At 37.6% G+C, this 19,494-nt stretch overlaps 1 protein-coding gene across 1 annotated transcript in view; it reads right to left on the reverse strand.

The window, feature by feature from the left end:
* The window catches only part of hsd17b12b (hydroxysteroid (17-beta) dehydrogenase 12b), a 33,772-nt gene extending 16,710 nt beyond the window's left edge, over window positions 1-17,062 (reverse strand). Inside the window, exon 1 of the mRNA XM_084403967.1 lies at window positions 16,755-17,062. Coding sequence (XP_084260093.1) covers window positions 16,755-16,908 — 154 coding nt within the window. The 5' untranslated portion in view covers window positions 16,909-17,062. The remainder of the gene's footprint in view (window positions 1-16,754) is intronic.
* Between the last annotated feature and the right edge of the window lie 2,432 nt (window positions 17,063-19,494).

Genomic DNA, 19,494 nt, shown 5'->3' on the forward strand with positions numbered 1-19,494 from the left:
GGTTATCAAAAGCATGAAGAAGAAAAAAAAAAAGTGTTTGTCGTCGACCTTCTCGAGCTACATATCAAAAGATTAAATGCTGGAGTCTGGTCAACTGAGAAATGATGTTATAAGAGTGAAGACGACGCCCCCTCACAGCGCACACTGATGCTGCTGCCGCTAAATATTCTGAAGGCTAAAAAAAGAACAGGAGATTAAAAATACCAGGCAGGCACTGCAGCCTCGTCTGGAACAGCTGCAGCACTTGAATACAAACGAGCCTCAGCTTCCCCCGGCATCACATGCACCGCACTCGCCGACCAGGCCGTATACATGCCGTCAGAGACCCGTGCATTTACTGCAGCTGCATGTCACACAACGGAGAGCTGTTTAGTGAATTAACCGACAAGGATGAAGCTGGAAAAATAAGGGTACAAGATGAACCCTGACTGCTAGCTGCCGGCCGTCAATAATGGATTTGTTTTTGTTTCATTCCACATATATACCGCCGCAATCATCGCAGGTTCAGATTAAACGTTTTATCATCAGATGAATGTGTTCGTACATACCTCAAGCTACAGTTTACTTACAAGTCAATTTTTTGTAACAACTGGGCATTGTTCTTCAACAAGCCTGCAAGTTTCTCTCTCTCTCTCTCTCTCAAACCTGGAAAACTTTGAGAGAAAAACAAAAGTGCCATCCCTCACTGCCCTTGGATGTTCCCATGTTTGCTGTGTTATGTAATAGCACACCCATCTCCGTCCGCAGACCGGGATCCTACTTCCTCATTGGATGCCGCAGTAGAGGATTCAAAGTGTCTCCTGGGCCCCCACTCCCAGTAACATGCTTCTTTAAATAGCATGGGGTGCCACGTGCCTCTCTCGACGGCTTTATTTGCTTCACATCAGCAGCGCTGTTCAAAAGGACGGTTTTAAAATCGGCTGCTCTAAAAATAGACCGAGATGCATTTATTTTTCCCTGAGGCAAGATATTTTCAGAAAGGGGGAGAACTATGTGAATGTCTTCTGCGATCCAGTGTGCAGTACAGTAGCATAACAGCAATTCATAAATGTCTATTAATGAAGCAGCATTCAGAACAATGTGTAAAAGAGGGGAAGAGCCTTCAATTAGGGGATTGCAATCGAGATCACATTTCTTGCTGAAATATCGCACAAATATTCATAATTATGTCACGCCGTTGTGGTGAAACGCGTATGTGTAGTCGCACGTTCAAGTGTTTTTTATTCAAATTCTCAGTTAATGACATTTTGAATTCCCTGGAATAAAGAAATCACAGACATTTATAGCGGACATGGATGAGCTGAGTAAAGACACACTTCCTCAGTTCATGTTCAGGCATTAAAGAATATTCCAGGGTTCAAAGTCAGTCTATATTAAGTATAATTTTCAATTGACTGGTTAATAAAAACATATGTTGGTCTGTGTTTATCAATTAATAATAGAGTAGTGTAAAACACCAGAGGAGTTGAGAGAGAAAAAAGGAGGCAGGAAGCACTGTGCACATTGTTCCATGAGAAAGAGGAGGGAGTGACAATAAAAGAGAGCTAAACGGAGGGAGATAATATGCAAAACAAGGAGACGAGGCACGTGTTACTGAGGGTGCTCTTCGTGAGAGAAAACTCAAATGTCCAACTGCAGCTCTCATTCAGTCATTTAAATGCATTCATTCACAAAAGTATACTACCCACAGACATGCATATAATAATTGCTGGAAAAATTTTAAAAAATACAATTATTAAAAGGACAATAACTGGTATGAAGAAAAAAAAATTTCTATGCATATTTCTTATTTTCTGTTTGAAAAAAAAGATTGTCTAAATGCCTTCAAGGGATTCTTTTGACGAAATTAATCCATGCAACTAATTAATAACTAATAGGGACTGGAGCTTTCAAGCCTCAAAGAGGATATTACAGTTCACAAGATTCCTGCACTATATTTCAAGTCTTCTGAATTCATACTACAGCTTTATATTAGGAACAAGCCAAAGAAAAAAAGTTGTTATTCACTGATAATCTTCATCTTCAGTGAAATATTAACTGCTGCAACTGGATCAATAAATCAGTGTGTTGAATGGATCAAGGTGTTCTTTGAAAAAAAAACTGACTTGAAAAACAATGACACAAATGACAAAGCTATATCGTATGGCTTCAAAAGTGAGATGTGAAGAACAGGGCAAATTTAAGCTGTTATTCGCTTAAAATGTTCACATCTTCCCTAGCTCTCCTTGGTGAAAGAGAAGTACCAATGCAGGATTCATGAACGAATGAATTTGGTATTAGATCTTTTCAATTAACTATTTGGTTCACAAAACCAGTCATTGAGTCACTGGATGATAAATTTACAAACAGGAGTCGGGACTCCGGACCTAATAATTCTTACGTTCAAGTCAATGATCTTGTTAAAGTGCCCCTATTTTGCTATTTTAAAGGGTTAGTTCACCCAAAAATGAAAATTCTGTCAGTAATTACTCACCCTCATGTTGTTCCAACCCCGTAAGACCTTCGTTCATCTTCGGAACACAAATTAAGATATTTTTGATGAAATCTGAGCTCTGGCTCACTCCTCCATAGACTTCTAGGTGACCGAAACTTGCTGGCCCGGAAAAGTTAAAGAGATCGTTAATATAGTCCAAGTGACTACAGTGGCTCAATCTTAAGTTTATCAAGCGACGAGAATACTTTTTGTGCGCAAAAACAAACAAAAATAACGACTTTATTCCACTATTCATTTCCTTCTATCTGGGCCTCGAGTTAGTTCACGTAGTGTTTTTGCGCAGCGCGTCTGTGTTGTTCGTCACACGCATCACACACATGACCAGCGTCGGCCAATAGTGAGCCTACGTGGTGACGTGTAACACAGACGCACAGAAGTCTATGGAGGGTGATCCAGCTCTCAGATTTCATCAAAAATATCTTAATTTGTGTTCCGAAGATGAACGAAGGTCTTACGGGGTTGGAACAACATGAGGGTGAGTAATTACTGACAGAAGTTTCATTTTTGGGTGAACTAACCCTTTAAAGTCTCCTAATTTTGTTTTGGAGGTCTCATACAACAGGTTTTTTCAATGACTCTCAAATGACTCCATGGATGAATCAATCTCTCTAAATCCCTCCTTTCCGAGAGCTACTCTGCTCTGATTGGCCAGACAGCTCAGTCTGTTGTGATTGGTCTACCGCGTACCGTGTCTGGAACAAAAACGCCCATTGCCATAACTGAACTTGAGCTCCATTCGGAGGCTTCCTAGAGCTCAGCGATTGTACACCATACACTAAAGACAGTAACGAATGATGACGTCGATTTGACCATAGAACTAGTTAAGCAAAATCTCAAGCACGACTTGAGCAGGACGTTTCTCAGTGATGCACTACTCAGTTTGAGGTACATCATGAGATGTTGCAACTGTAATTCCTCACCATCAGCATTAACAAATGTATGTCCATCAACAAACCGATGTATATTTTTCTAATTTATTGCGGTGAACATGTGGGAACTGTATCAATAACGGTGCGTGCGTTAGCCAAGCTCTAATGTGACTGATGTAACATTATTGGTAAAACAAATCTTGCTCCATCCCTTAACTTTACTCAAAGTAAAAGTATAGTAAGAACGACAGACAATCTGCATTACAGTTTTAAGTAATAAGGGGCTTTCGCACCTGAGGAACCTTTTCATAGTTCCTAGAACTATTGGTGAAAGTACCCAGATGTCGGCGCGTTCACACCGCAGGAACTAGGAACGAATTAGTTCTAGGAACTCTTTGAGGAACTAAAGCCGCTTTCCAACCGGAGGAACCTTTTCACAGTTCCTAGAACTATTGGCTAAAGTACCCGTATGTTCCTGCGGTGCGAACACGCCGACTAGGAACTACTTTAGTTCTAGGAACTGCATTTGGAGGAACTAATTTAGCTCCTACTTCAGAGTAGGGTCTAAACCAGCACTATAGGAACTACCCGTGACGTTAGTGTACGCTGACGACCGAACGCACGCAGAACACCAGCACCTGCCATTTTTAAAACAGCTATAGCCGCTTTCCGACCAAGTAGTTACAGGAACTTAGTTATAGGAACTGTCCACTTCTAAACAGTTCTAAGAACTACTCTCCCCAAACTCAGTTTTGCTGTTTGCGTTCGCACTGGCCAAGCGGCCATAGAAACTGGTAGGAGGGGTAAGGGAGTGACGCAAGCACGGCGACTTTTATTTTGACGGAGCGAAGGACCTTTATTTTGACGGCGCTGAGAACGCCAGAGCAAACAATGCTCGCATTCTCTGTGTTCATTAGTTAGCGATCTTTCTAACAGTACTGTTTAACATGTTATTAGATAGAATTGTTATAGAAAGTACACAGTATAAGAAAAAAAGTTATTAGCCTATGCCGTGTGGTTGATGTCCAGTGTTGCTAGCTGAGCAGAAATACATAATCATGTTTGACTTGGTCCCCTCAAAGTTGCGTTGGATTTTCTCTTCAGCATAAAGGTTTAGAGGCCCATCTATCACTGTTTTCCGTATCTAGTTTCTGGAGTAAATATATAGGCTATAATCTGTGTGTTTACATTATAGCTGTTTTAAAAATGGCAGGTGCTGGTGTTCTGCGTGCGTTCGGTCGTCAGCGTACACTAACGTCACGGGTAGTTCCTATAGTGCTGGTTTAGACCCTACTCTGAAGTAGGAGCTGATCGATTGCTCCTGTCTGCCTCGCTGCCTGCTGTGAGTGTGTTTGCCTCGGTGCTGTAAGCTCCGTCTTAGCCTCGTATTTCTTTGTTTTGAACCATCATTTACTACAATTTGTAGTTGTTTATACTAAATACAGCTTACCCAACATCTCAGATTGACATCGCTAGCATCCGTTACTACTAACACAACACGCTAATTCGCTACTGCTAGCCTGTTAACGCGCCACCCGTGCGCTCAGCTGTTTTATTTATTTATTTTTTCTCTCGCGCGCTCGCGCCTTTGAGTTCATAAAAGCTCAGGTAAGTAATAATCAGTCAACAAACACGGTGAGTAATGTCTTGTCCTGTTATTGTCACCTGCACTTCATGTCACATGTTTAGCATAGACTTCTCTGTTGGCAATGTAGGATTTATATGTGATAAATGTAAGGAGACAGTTAGGCTGACAGAGAAGATTTCAGAATTAGAGACACGCATCCAAACTTTAATTGAGGATAGTAAGAGTGCTAGAGCTTTAGATACTATTTTGGATGCGCATAGCATAGTGAACTCTTTACATGATTCGGTTCCAGCTGAAGTAGTGCCTGAGCAGCCGGGCAAATGGGTGACAGTGAGGGATCGCTCTAGTCGCGGATCAAAAAACCACTCTTCCGTTCCGATTACCACAACAAATCGATTTGCCCCGCTCAGTGAAACACCCACTGAGAATTCTGTTGATTGTGCCCTAGTAATTGGTGATTCGATCACACGGAACGTGAAAATAGAGACACCAGCGAACATAGTCACATGTTTGCCGGGAGCCAGAGCGCCTGACATCAAAGCAAATTTAAAAGTGCTGGCTAATGCTAATCGTAAATTCTCTAAGATCATTATTCATGTCGGCACTAATGATGTTCGACTCCGCCAGTCGGAGATCACCAAAATTAATATTAAAGAGGTGTGTGAACTTGCAAGTACGATGTCAGGCACTGTAATTTGCTCTGGCCCCCTTCCTGTTCGCAGGAGTGATGAGATAGTTAGTAGATTGTGTTCACTGAATCGCTGGCTGTCTGAGTGGTGTCCGTGTAATAATATAGAATTCATAGACAATTGGAAAAGTTTTTGGGGCAAACCTGACCTGTTGAAAAGAGATGGTATTCATCCCTCCTGGGATGGTGCTGCTCTTCTATCTAGTAATATGGCTCATAGTCTTAGAGCTCAAACATGACAAATTGGGCACCAGGTCAGGAAGCAGACAGACTGGCTAAACCAACCGTCTGCTAGCGGCCTCGCGTCACCCAGGTCAGATAAATCCCATCACATAGAGCCTCTTTCACCTAGCTATCATCATATAGAGACTGTGTCTGTTCCCCGATTTTGGAAATCCAAAAAATGTTTAAACCTATCTAAGGTTAAAAATTTAATTCATGTTCAACAAATAAAAAACAGATATAATACAGATGAGCAAATGATAAAGCTTGGGTTGCTGAATATTCGATCGCTTACTTCAAAAGCACTCATTGTTAATGATATGATTTCAGATAATAACCTAGATGTGCTGTGTTTGACAGAAACCTGGCTAAAACCAAACGATTACATTACTTTAAATGAGTCCACCCCGCAAGATTACTGTTATAAACATGAACCCCGTCTGAAACGCAAAGGGGGTGGTGTTGCTGTAATTTATAGTAATATTTTCAAAACCACTAAGAAATCAAGTTTCGAATATAATTCTTTTGAAGTGTTAGTGCTTAATGTAAAAATATATAGTAAAAATGATAAATCACGTTTGAGATTTGTGCTGGCTACTGTATACAGGCCACCAGGGCACCATACAGACTTTATCAAAGAATTTGCGGACTTTCTATCAGAGTTAGTATTGGCTGCAGATAAAGTACTAATTGTTGGTGATTTTAATATACACATCGATAATGAAAAAGATGCATTGGGATTGGCATTTAAAGACATTGTAAACTCAATTGGAGTTAGACAACACGTGTCAGGACCTACTCATCGTCGTAATCATACTCTAGATCTAATAATATCACATGGAATAGATGTTGATGCCGTTGAAATTCTGCAGCAGAGCGATGACATCTCAGATCATTATCTAGTCTCGTGTAAATTACATTTAGCCAAGGCTGCAAAGCCGACTCCGTGTTACAAATATGTTAGACCTATCACTTCTGCTACTAAAGATTGCTTTATTAATAATCTTCCTGATCAGTTTCATCATTTTAGCATCCCGGATAGCTTAGAAAAACTTGATATTGCAACAGAAACTTTTAACTCTCTCTTTTCCAGCACTTTAGACACAGTTGCTCCTTTGCGCTTAAAGAAGATTAAAGAAAATAATCCAACGCCGTGGTACAACGAGCACACTCAGGCCCTTAAGAGAGCAGCCAGAAAAATGGAGCGCAACTGGAAGAAAACAAAATTAGAGGTATTTCGCATTTCATGGAAAGAGAGCTCGATTGCTTACAGAGAGGCTTTAAAAGCTGCTAGATCTGCTTATTTTTCAAACCTATTAGAAGAAAATAAACATAATCCTAGGTATTTATTTGAAACAGTGGCTAAACTAACGAAAAAGAAAGCTTCAAACACAGAAGGTTCCAAGCAGCACAGCAGTAATGACTTTATGAACTTCTTCACTTATAAGATTGATAATATCAGGGACAAAATTATAACTATGCAACCGTCTACTACAGTATCGCATCAGGCAGTGCATTGTAGTCTCCCTGAGGAAAAATTTGATTCATTCATTGCTATAGGAGAGGAAGAATTTACTAAACTCGTTAAATCATCTAAATCTACAACATGTATGTTAGACCCTATACCGACTAAGCTACTGAAAGAGATGCTTCCAGAGGTCATAGATCCTCTTCTTAATATCATTAATTCCTCTTTGTCTGTAGGATACGTACCAAAAAACTTTAAGCTGGCTATGATTAAACCGCTTGTTAAAAAAATGCAACTTGATCCTTCAGAATTAGTCAATTACAGGCCGATCTCGAATCTACCCTTTCTGTCAAAGATACTAGAAAAGGCAGTATCTTCACAACTATGTTCCTTTCTAGAAAGAAATGATATCTGCGAGGATTTTCAGTCCGGATTTAGACCATACCATAGTACTGAGACTGCTCTCGTTAGAGTAACAAATGATTTGCTCTTATCATCCGATCGTGGTTGTGTCTCTCTATTAGTGTTACTCGATCTTAGTGCTGCGTTTGACACCATTGACCACGACATTCTTTTAAATAGACTAGAAAACTATGTTGGCATTAGTGGAATTGCACTAGCATGGTTTAAATCATACTTATCTGACCGTTATCAGTTTGTAGCAGTAAATGAAGAGATGTCTTATCAATCACAAGTTCAGTATGGCGTACCACAGGGCTCAGTACTAGGACCGCTGCTGTTCACTCTGTACATGCTGCCATTAGGAGATATTATTAGGAAACATGGAATTAGCTTCCACTGTTATGCCGACGATACTCAGCTCTATATTTCTTCAAAACCTAACGAAACTTACCAATTCACTAAATTAACAGAATGCATAGCTGATATAAAAAACTGGATGACTCGTAATTTCCTACTTCTAAATTCTGAAAAAACAGAGATTCTAATTATTGGACAAAAAACTTCCTCACGTAATAACCTAGAATACTGTCTAACACTTGATGGCTGCTCTGTTAAGTCTTCGTCGTCGGTTAGGAACCTGGGTGTGCTCTTTGATACCAATCTTTCATTTGAAAGTCACGTGTCTAGTATCTGTAAAACCGCATTTTTCCATCTTAAAAATATATCTAAATTACGTCATATGCTCTCATTGACAAATGCGGAACAATTAGTCCATGCGTTCATGACCTCAAGGCTAGATTATTGTAATGCTCTACTGGGTGGTTGCCCTGCACGCTTAATAAACAAACTACAGCTGGTCCAAAACGCAGCAGCTCGAGTTCTTACCAGAACCAGGAAGTATGACCATATTAGCCCGGTTCTGTCAAAACTGCACTGGCTCCCTATTAAACATCGCATCAATTTTAAAATATTGCTGATTACTTACAAAGCACTAAATGGTTTAGCTCCGCGGTACTTGAGCGAGCTCTTAACGCATTATACTCCTTCACGTCTATTGCGATCTCAAAATTCCGGCCAGTTGATAATACCTAGAATATCTAAATCGACTGCTGGCGGTAGATCCTTTTCCTATTTAGCACCAAAACTTTGGAACAGCCTTCCTACCATTGTCCGGGAAGCAGACACACTCTGTCAGTTCAAATCTAGATTAAAGACACATCTCTTTGACATAGCGTTCACATAATACATTATAGACTTCTATAATTCAATATTAGGCTGCATAGATTAGGTCAGCTGGAACCGGGAACACTTCCCATAAATCCTGATGTACTTGTTACATCATGAGAAGAATGGCATCTACGCTAATTTTAGTGTCTTTGTTTATCCCAAGGTTTTCCCGCAGCCTGCCGGATCCAGGCCGTTTCCAGATCTGATGAAGGACCTTCGCCTGGACCCGATGTCAATGCAGTGCTGAAGGGCCAACTAGTCTCTCCCTATGGAGGATCCCTTTCCCACTCTACAGATAACGCGTCGTCGGGAAAACTCAATTTGCGTATCTACCCCGAATTGATAAAATAAAATAAAATTCTGAATCAAAACTATAAGGAAACACCAGTAATTTGTTTAGGTTTGGTTTGTAGGGAATTCCAAACCTGCACACATATATTCAAACGCACATAACTATAGAACTCGTTCTTAATGTGCATCTGAACGCCATCAGCGTTTCTCACATGTTCGCGTTTAAAGTCTGTGTAGAGAGAATGGTGTCGTCTTGGCGGCCCTAATTTAAAAACAAATGATCGTTGCGACGGAAGCGAATCAATCAAAACTAACTTTAGCTGGAAAATAACTTTATTAAAGAACCGCTATAAAGCCAAAACAATCTTACGTTATATTATACATTTATCTCTGTGAAGCTGCTTTGAGACAATCTACATTGTTAAAAGCGCTATATAAATGAAGATGACTTGACTTGACTTGGCTAAATTAGTTCCTCCAAATGGAGTTCCTAGAACTAAAGTCGTTCCTAGTCGGCGTGTTCGCACCGCAGGAACATACGGGTACTTTAACCAATAGTTCTAGGAACTGTGAAAAGGTTCCTCTGGTCGGAAAGTGGCTATTAGCGTACGCAGATTGGCCGAATGCACACAAAAACACCAGCACCCGCAATTTTTAAAAAAGCTATGTAAACACACAGATTATAGCCTATATGTTTACTCCAGAAACTAACTATACGAACATGGAAAACAGTGATAGATGGGCCTCTTAACCTTTATGCTGAGGAGAAACATGATTATGTATTTCTGCTCAGCTAGTGACACTGGACATCAACCGCACGACATATGCTAATAACTTTTCATATACTGTCTACTTGTCTTTCTATGTATAACAGTTCTATCTAATAACGTATTAGACAGGACTGTTAAGACAGATCGTAAACTAATGAACAAGGAGAATGCAAGCACTGTTTATTTGATCAGGCTCTGGCGTTCTCAGCACGGTCAAAATAAAAGTCACAGCAACGAGCACGGCTTACGTCATTTCAGAGTTCTACTGGCGGTGCGAGTGCAACAAGAAAACGTTCCTAGAGGAACCATTAGTTAGTTCTCGAGGAACCACTCCGGTGGCTAGTTCCTAGAACTATCCGGTGCGAAAGCCCCTATAGTGGCCCACAGCTGATTAGCAGAAGTTTTTCAGTAAGACAGTGATAACGTGATTTAGCCAGTTAGCAGGAGACCTACACAATATAAAACACAAAACTAAGTATTTTGAACAGCGGTAGAAAACATATACATCAATAATTAGTCATACTTAGTGGTTGTGATTCTGAGGAGCAAGTTGGTCCAAATTAACTGGGTACTGACCCATCTTTCTAGAGCAAACGTTTTGCGAATCTCGCGTTGAACTCCGAGATTTGAGAAGAAGTCGTCAGTAAAATGAAGGGAACAGCAAAAGTTTGGGATTATACTGCTGTGGTATTGTGGTAAAGATGAATTTTAACCACTGATTCTTCACAGCCCCATCCTTTAGAAGTGAAAATAAACTCTCAGCGGAGAGCATAGCGTCTTGACGACATGATGTCCACCAGGGACGTCACTAGGATTGGAAGACAGGGGGGGCTTAGCCCCCAGGGTATTTGTAACTTGCGTTTATAGAAAATCTTACAGTGAATTTGAGTAAAAAACAACTATGTATATGTTTAGCTGTATTTGTCTCTTCAACCCTGTATAGTCTCAACCCCGTCACACCTACATTTTTATAATTTTTTTGTTTATGAATAAGTAATTTATAAAAGGTTTATGAATAATTAATTTATAAAAAGTTTATGAATAAGTAGGCTAATTAAATGTTTGTTGAACTTAGTCAGAAATGTTCAGAGCAATCATAAGAATACTGATTTTAGTTCAAATTCTGAAGTTAAGCCACATCTTTGATCAAAAATGATAGAGTTGCTGTCACAAAAAGTGCCCATTTCAGGCTTTAGTATAGCATAAGTGTAAAATTATATGTAAATGTTATGGTGCATGGTACAATTTCTGGTAAGCTACGCTTTTTTTATTATTTCAATTCAATTATTGTGATTTGATTTAATATTGACTCATTTGGATAAATATTAGGTACTCAAGATAGGCGTTAATTTTTCTCAAGAAAAAAACAACTAACCTAATGCTGTAAACATACAGACAGCCCTATCAGCCTATTTAATGTTAAAAATAACTCAAATTAAATATAATGTGTTTTTTATTATAACAACAACTTTATTTAATGATACAAGTAAAAATATAATAAATATGTAATATAGAACACATATTTAGCAAAATACTCTATAGCTTTTTTCTTGCCAACTACGTGCTATAGCCTATATTATGTTCATTAAATGGCTTTCCTGAGGTAATTGTTCTCCAGCTATGTTATTGGCCTCTTCACGCTGATAAAAAACACTGATTGATCGATATTATGTATGAGGAATATATATTTCGGTAAGTTGTAGACTACTGTATCTTTCAACAATGTTCGTGTTTTTTTTACTATTAGCTAGTAGAGATGATCGGTTCACATGCGCTAGGGATCTGTCACGGAACATTTACAAACGCCAAAACGGTATTTATTGTTTGAATTTCGTAATAAAATGGACAGAATCTGAGAGTTGAGATTCTTTTATATCATAAAGTAACCTGCTCTGTCTAGTCTGTCGGTCTTCGTGATTTTTCTGTGCGTGAGAAAATGGATGTGTGGCGCGAGAGCATGTGAAAAGTGTCTATTGCGTGTGTCTCACGGTGAATGCGTTGGCAGCTCTGTTACGACTCTTTGTACTTCTGTCCAACTTCCGAATTTTCGGCTATTTTTTGCTGCTGGATATATATAATTTGTTGCGTCTAAATATGAATGAGGATCGGATTATTGATAAATCGAATTGTTATTTAGGGGGGCTTAGGAACATTTTGGGGTAGCTTCAGCCCCCCTAAAATAGGCCTAACGACGTCCCTGATGTCCACATAAACGAGCTACAGCAAGATGTCCTGTCCACACAGAACGTAGGTGGGCATTATGCAAATGTAGTAAGTTGTGACGTGTGAACTTCGCGAAAATAGATTCGAACTCCAAACAACTCGTTTGAGCGGTTCAGAGTCGACTCTTTTGAGATAAAATAACTTTATGATGCACTTACAACTTTGCAGACTGTTTAAATTCACATACAGCTACATTACACACTGCGTGAAAGGTAATTTTCAAAAATCCATAATAGGGGCACTTTAACAGAGTAAGATTATCAGTGAAAAACAACTTAAAATTCAATTTATTCTTCACACAAAGCGAGTTTATGCATTCAAATTTTAAATATAGTGCACAAGTGGCATGGCTTTCATTCTTTGAAAAATATTATATTAAAATATGCTAATGCTCTTGAAGATTAAAAGGGGCATATTTATGAAGACAAACAAAACTATCTATATTTTACTTAAGATATAGCTATTTTTACTATATCAGTGGTTCACAATCATAACCAGGGAGCCACATTTATAAGGGAGTGGCATAATTATTAGTATGTAAAATGTTCTAACACTACTAATAAATCAATAATTAGGGATGCACAATATATCAGCCACCATATCGGTATCGGATGTTATATGTTAATTTTTAATGTTATAGTTATCGACCCAATAAGACAATTTGGCTGACATATTAAAGCAGATAAATAGTGGATTATTTCCTTCAGATGCCCACTGTTCACCATGAGGCTTTTGAACTGCTTGAAATATGATTGAAATCACTTTGAAAAGAAAAATACAGTTAAAGGATTAGTTCACTTCAGAATTAAAATTGCCTGATAATTTACTCACCCCCACGTCATCCAAGATGCTCATGTCTATCTTTCTTCAGTCGAAAAGAAAATAAGGTTTTTGAGGAAAACATTCCAGGATTTTTCTCCATATAGTGGACCTCAATGGGTACAACAGTTTGAAGATCAAAATTGCAGTTTCAAAGCAGCTTCAAAGGGCTCTACACGATCCCAGCCGAGGAATAAGGGTCTTATCTAGCCAAACAATCTGTCATTTAAAAAAAAAAAGAAGATTATATTATATTATATTATATTATATTATATTATATTATATATATATATATATACCACTGCGATGCGCCACGCATTACGTAAGCACGTTGAAAGGTTGCGCGCATTCTGGTTCAAAGAGGTAGGGTAGGGCAAAAAACTTCAAAATTGTCCGACATCGTTGTTTTACCTTTTATTTTATTTATTTTTTTGTAAATGGCGTTTGACTTAAAGGAGAACTCCGGTCAATTTTAACATTGAGCTCATTTTTTTGTAAATTTTGGAGTGCTGTCAGTACAGAGAACAACGACAAAAATCGGTGTTGCCTACAACGTGTTATCCTCTTTTTAAAATTTGCATCCTGTTGACTTCAATGGGGCAAGTTTTAAACCTGCTTTTAGCCTCTTAGCATCCTTGATGTGTCATTACAAGTGCACAGGTCATGTGAGTGATTCCTTCGGAGTGAACGCGGGTGAATCTGACTGCAGTAGATGTGAAAGATATGAATAAAAATGATGTTTATTCAGCCAGCGCACATACCTGTATTTACATCCTGTTTTCGGTCGAAGTCCACAGTAGTCGATTGTCGAGTTCACGCGCATAGGTTTAGTACCTATGATCACACGCGTGAACTCGACAATCGACTACTGTGGACTTCGACCGAAAACAGGATGTATGGCTGAATAAACATAATTTTTATTCATATCTTTCATGAAAGATATGAATTGTACAATTTTCTTTGTACGTTTGCTGTGTAAACACTAGGTCGGTACTTCCGCCTATGTCTCGCATGACCTTTCGACGTGACTACGTAATGTGTGATGCATCGCAGTGCTAGTGCAAGACGAGCATTTGTGGTTAAAAAGTATATAAATATTTTTGGGAGTAAAAAAAAAAAGACAGATCGTTTCGCTAGATAAGACCCTTATTCCTCGTCTGGGATCATGTAGAGCCCTTTGAAGCTGCAATTTGAACCTTCAAACCGTTGGACCCCATTGAATTCCACTATATGGAGAAAAAATCAATTGAAGAAAGAAAGACATGAACGTGGGGGTGAGTAAATGATCTGGAAATTTTAATTCTGAAGTGAACTAATCGTTTAAGTGCAACATGTGCAGTGCAAGTCTGTTATATATAAAATTATAATGAAAACACTTGTTGTGAATTATTTGTACGCCCATGTTTCAGCGTTGATAAGGGAAGAGCACATCCAGAACAGAATTACTATAAGTTCGCTTGTGCATTCGTTTTGTGTTGTGCAATTGTAAGTTGTAATAATGTTTATTTTGTGCATATATATGTGATTTGTCTAATATAGGACGCATTTGGTTAAGAATTAACAAAATAGTGCACCAGTGATCTTCTTTAGCTTCGGCGCATGCAGCTCAAACGGCAATGCACGACATCAATAACTATAATTAGGACTGTCATATTACGTAACATTATAATGGGAATACAATTGTAATAAAACTTTGTGAATTCAGTGCATTGTTATGGGAAGAGCGGATCCACAGCAGGAGTTACACATTCTGATAAACACGCAACTTAGTTCAAGTTCACTTGTGGATTTGTGTCATTTTATGCAGATATAAGTTGTAATATGTTTTTGTTGTATAATATCTGATGAACCTCATGTAGGATGTTTCGTTGATTTAATTTACCTGCAAACAAAATGTGTCAGTTTACGGCATAGCTCAAACAGCAATCTTCCTATTTTTAAACAGCTATTTTAATTTCAGAGTTTTTTTTGTTTTTTTTTATTAATGCATTATTAATAATAACTAGCTCTTTTATTTTTCTCGTGTCATTTTCATCAACAATATGGTTTAATAAAAATAATTTCATTATTGTCCGTGCGGAGGCTATTCCATTGCATTTACTCATGGAACATGTATTTTGATTCTTTATATTTAAGCTATGTTGTCCAATGACTTGTTTGCATTATTTAGCTTTTTTTTTTTAAACAAAGTTGGCCAAAGGAGTGTAAAATTAATTTTAAAACTTAAACTGGTTCAAACTAGGCTACTGCTGTATATGTTTGATTTGCGTTGAAGTGCTTGGGACATCGCTTTTAATGGTGAATCTTTTGTTTTTGAAATAAAAATTTGATTTAGATTTATTAGCCAATATATCGTTTATCAGCTTTCAAGTATAAAGAATTATCGGTATCTGCAAAAAAAAAAAAATTATATTGGAGCATCCCTATCAATCATTAATAACCACCAAGTATTGTTTTTATTGAAGAACAAACAGATCTCGAAACTTCTGGAATCACTTAATGAATATTGGTTCATTAAATTAATATCAATATTATCGGTTTCTGTTAATAAAAAAAAGTTTGAAAACAAGCAGCTGTCATAATTCCAAAACATTGAAATCCACTTATTTATATTGGTCTAAAAGCAAAAAGTGCATATAAGTATAATTTACAAATACACAAGAGGATTTTCACAGATGACTTTTAATCAATGACACGTTCAGTGCTTGTCATTGGAGGATCAACATCTTCCGTTCAGAGCTTAGGGCAAAATCATCAGAGCAAAGCATGATAGTGGTGACTGGTATAAGGATGATGGACTTTTGGAACTCCACGTACGATAAGCTCATGGTCAAAAGTCAGATCTACCAATAAGGCAAAAAGACTATAGTCAGTGTGAGGATCACTCCACCTGTGCTAAAAAGGCAAAGGCATTATCCATTGGTTAACTCCAGATCCCACTCGTCATCATCACCTTCATCCATTTGTCACAGAGTACATGTCAGTTAAGAGCCAAAAGCCATGAACTAATTTATTACCTTGTGCTTCTATGAGCTTCTGCATCTTTAAAGTATGTAGAATATAGAATGTAGAATATACCATTTTTGTTTTTAATGGAATATTGCAGTATTTTGTTTTGATTTAACTGTGCACATCATTATTTTTGTAATTTCATGTGCCCTCAATTTTTTAATCAAAATAACTTCCCCTCCCTCTTGCAGTGACATCTCTTCTCAGCTCTCTGATGACGTGTTTAATGGCGTGAGGGCGGGACAACCTGTCACTCAAATTATCTGAAATAATGCAAACTAACAAAATGCTTTAAAAAAAAAAGTATTAATATATTAACAAACTCGTGTTTCTCTGTCTTTAAATGTGCATACGTTATTGTAAAAAAAAAAAAAAGAAAAAAAAAAAGTTTATTTAACTGTGGCAACGAGAGCCTCAGCCAAAGACCCGGAAACGTCAACGGTGGATACGTATAGCGGATAAGATCAGTGAAGGAAAAGAAAAAGAAAAAGTTAGTAGAAAAAGTTAGTAAAAAAAAAAAAAAAAAAGCCCCAGCCCTCATCTTGATAGACAAAAAAAATTGTAGAAATTGCTTCACAATGAATCATCAAATGCCCATCATGTTACCATGATGACACACAGTAACTGATGGCTGATTGTTGGAGCGGCTTGCCTGAATAATGTCAGTGCAGTGTGTGTACCAACCTGCCCATTTCCCGAGTTTGGATGCCTTCATCAAATTTCCATTCCCCACAATCCACACACGAATCCCGTTAAGCAGACAGCACAGAGTGCACACCGACACCCAGGCCACAGTGGCAACACCGATCCAAAACAGTGCATCTGTCAGCAGCTCCATGATGACAGAATCAACGTGCCTCGGTGTCTCACACACGTAAGATCACAACTGTTTTCACAGATTCTGCACAAATACAAATAGCCGAGATGCTACACGTTGTCGGCTCGGTAGTGTGCAGGACTTATTCAAGCACATCCGCTTCCGTGTTGACTACGCGTTGTTACATTAATCTGCAGACTGCTTTCTGATTGGATAGAAGATCTGCGCGTCACCGTACACCACCCCATGCCTCTCCGGCGAGAGAGATTCAATGTGTGAATAAAACATTGTTTCAAAAATATGGACCGTTTCTGAGATGACTTAAAATAATTGAAATTGTTTTATCAGAATTATACGTTATCGCGGAATCAATTAAATACATTTAAATATGTAGGGAAACATTGGGGAATATGGCCCCCTTAAGAACAATGTGCATTTACTTTTAATCTGTGAAATATTTTAAAGTTAGCTAGAATGATGATGATGTTTTATTATAGGAAATAAATAGAAACATTAGCTAATTTAGTTGTTATAGAACAAAATGTTAAATTATTCCAAGAGAGAGGCCATTACCCCACTACTGGGGTAAGAAGCCCCACATGTCTAAACTTTTATAAAATGCATAAATTACTTTTGATATAATTCTTATTAATATCTATATTTTGTTTAAGTGCCATTCATGTAAAATCCTAAATCATCTACTCTATTTAAAATAGAATTTTGAAATTTAGTTGAATCACAGACAAAGCAGAATCCCAGTAAAGTTGACTTTTCTAAAGGTATAAGTTGACTTATATATGCATATGAATATTTACATATTTAATTGCCCATTTATTAATTGAAGATTTGTGATAATAGGCTAGCACCACTATGAATGCAAATTGAATGATTTCACTCAACCAATCTTTTAATGAACAGACACAAACATAACAACGCATGCCTAACAAAGGTTTTTAAGTTGAAATACTTGTTCGTATTTAATGAACTATTTAATCAATACTTGTTATTATATTTTACTATGTCAACAGTCAACAGTAATGTGGGGGGGGGGGGGGGGGGGGATCTAAATAGCTGATATGTTTTTCAGGTGAAATTTAACACAAATTACTTATGACATATTTCATGCAAATATTATAAACCTCTTCTAAGCAAGATATCCTGAGTGCTCTATTATTCTCTCTTATTTTTAATATGCTTATTTTGCTTATAAATGTAACATATATGCTTTATCGATTATACATACCTGTACTCCTATACAATTGCTTGAGCTGTCTGTTTCTTCCTTGTTCTTGTATTGGTTTTTATTTTCTCGGCCACAATGTCTAATTTATACAAAGTATGTACATTTTTCTTTTCAAAATGCATCTCGAGTTTCACGTTACCGCCAGATTTGTTTTGAGGTAGTACTTGTCATTCAAACGTGTCAAATAAAGTGCAAACAACAAAAGACAATGCTAATTTAGAAAATTGTAAGCGGGCAGGTTAAGTCACTGGACAACCAGAGTTATAACAAAAGACATGGATAAAAGTTTGACTCTCTATACATAAAAAAGATACCAGATAATAGAAAATTAATCCCAGATCCTCGAAAGTGGATACACACACATAAAACACACTTTTAAATCGGAACACACTATAGTCTATATTTAAGTAAAGACAACTATTACTACAGTCTAAGCTTAACCCAAGCACAATTTTTTTTAATTGCTTGCTTTATTTCTGAGGGCATCCACAACATGCTTTGTCTGGTTAAGCAAACTTCAGGGATTTTCAGCAATTTTGTCCTTAGTGTTTGGGTATAAAATACACACACAGACTTTGCAGATGGTTTCTACAACGCAGGCCAAATCAGTGTGAAGTTTGAATATTTTGATGATCCGTAATCAGCATTTACACAAAGGGACACAATGTTTCTCATGTATCTGATGTTTATTGCTTATACTGTGTATAGGACACCTTGTTTAACATTTTATATAAATGCCTGCTTTGAATGTTCTGGTTGAGCCTTAATATTTAATATGCCACAGTTAAAATTGGGTCATATAAATGCTATTAATAAAAAATGTTTGGTTTGTATTGGCAATCCTGACTCCATATATTGCATGCCAGAAAGAAAGGACACGTTTATTACCACGTTTAGTCAGTTAAAATTAGTCCATGACTTTTAAAAACCTTAATTTAAACGTACACACAATAAAACGATGAGTAAAAATATTAGATTCACAGCATTACACACAAAATGAAGAGTAATGACAACCAAAATATTTTTAATATGTGAAGATGTGATCAGTTAGTCTCAGTGTGTGTGTGTGTGTGTGTGTGTGTGTGTGCTTGTTTAAATAATTTACAAGGACACCAATTTTTATAATGACATGGGTATTACACTGGTATTACAACATAAAAATGGCTTTAAAAGCATAGTACTAAACAATGTTTTATTCAAAATGTAAAAATGCTGAATGTTTTCTGTGATGGGTAGGTTTAGGGGGTTAGTGTTGGGAGAGAGAATATATAGTTCGTACAGTATAAAAATCATTATGTCTATATGGAAAGTCCCCCACAAAACAGCTCAATGGTGTTTTTAGCCCCCAATGGCTTCTTCCAGGC

The sequence above is a fragment of the Rutilus rutilus genome (assembly GCF_951802725.1).
Source record: "Rutilus rutilus genome assembly, chromosome: 3".
Lineage (NCBI taxonomy): Eukaryota > Metazoa > Chordata > Actinopteri > Cypriniformes > Leuciscidae > Rutilus > Rutilus rutilus.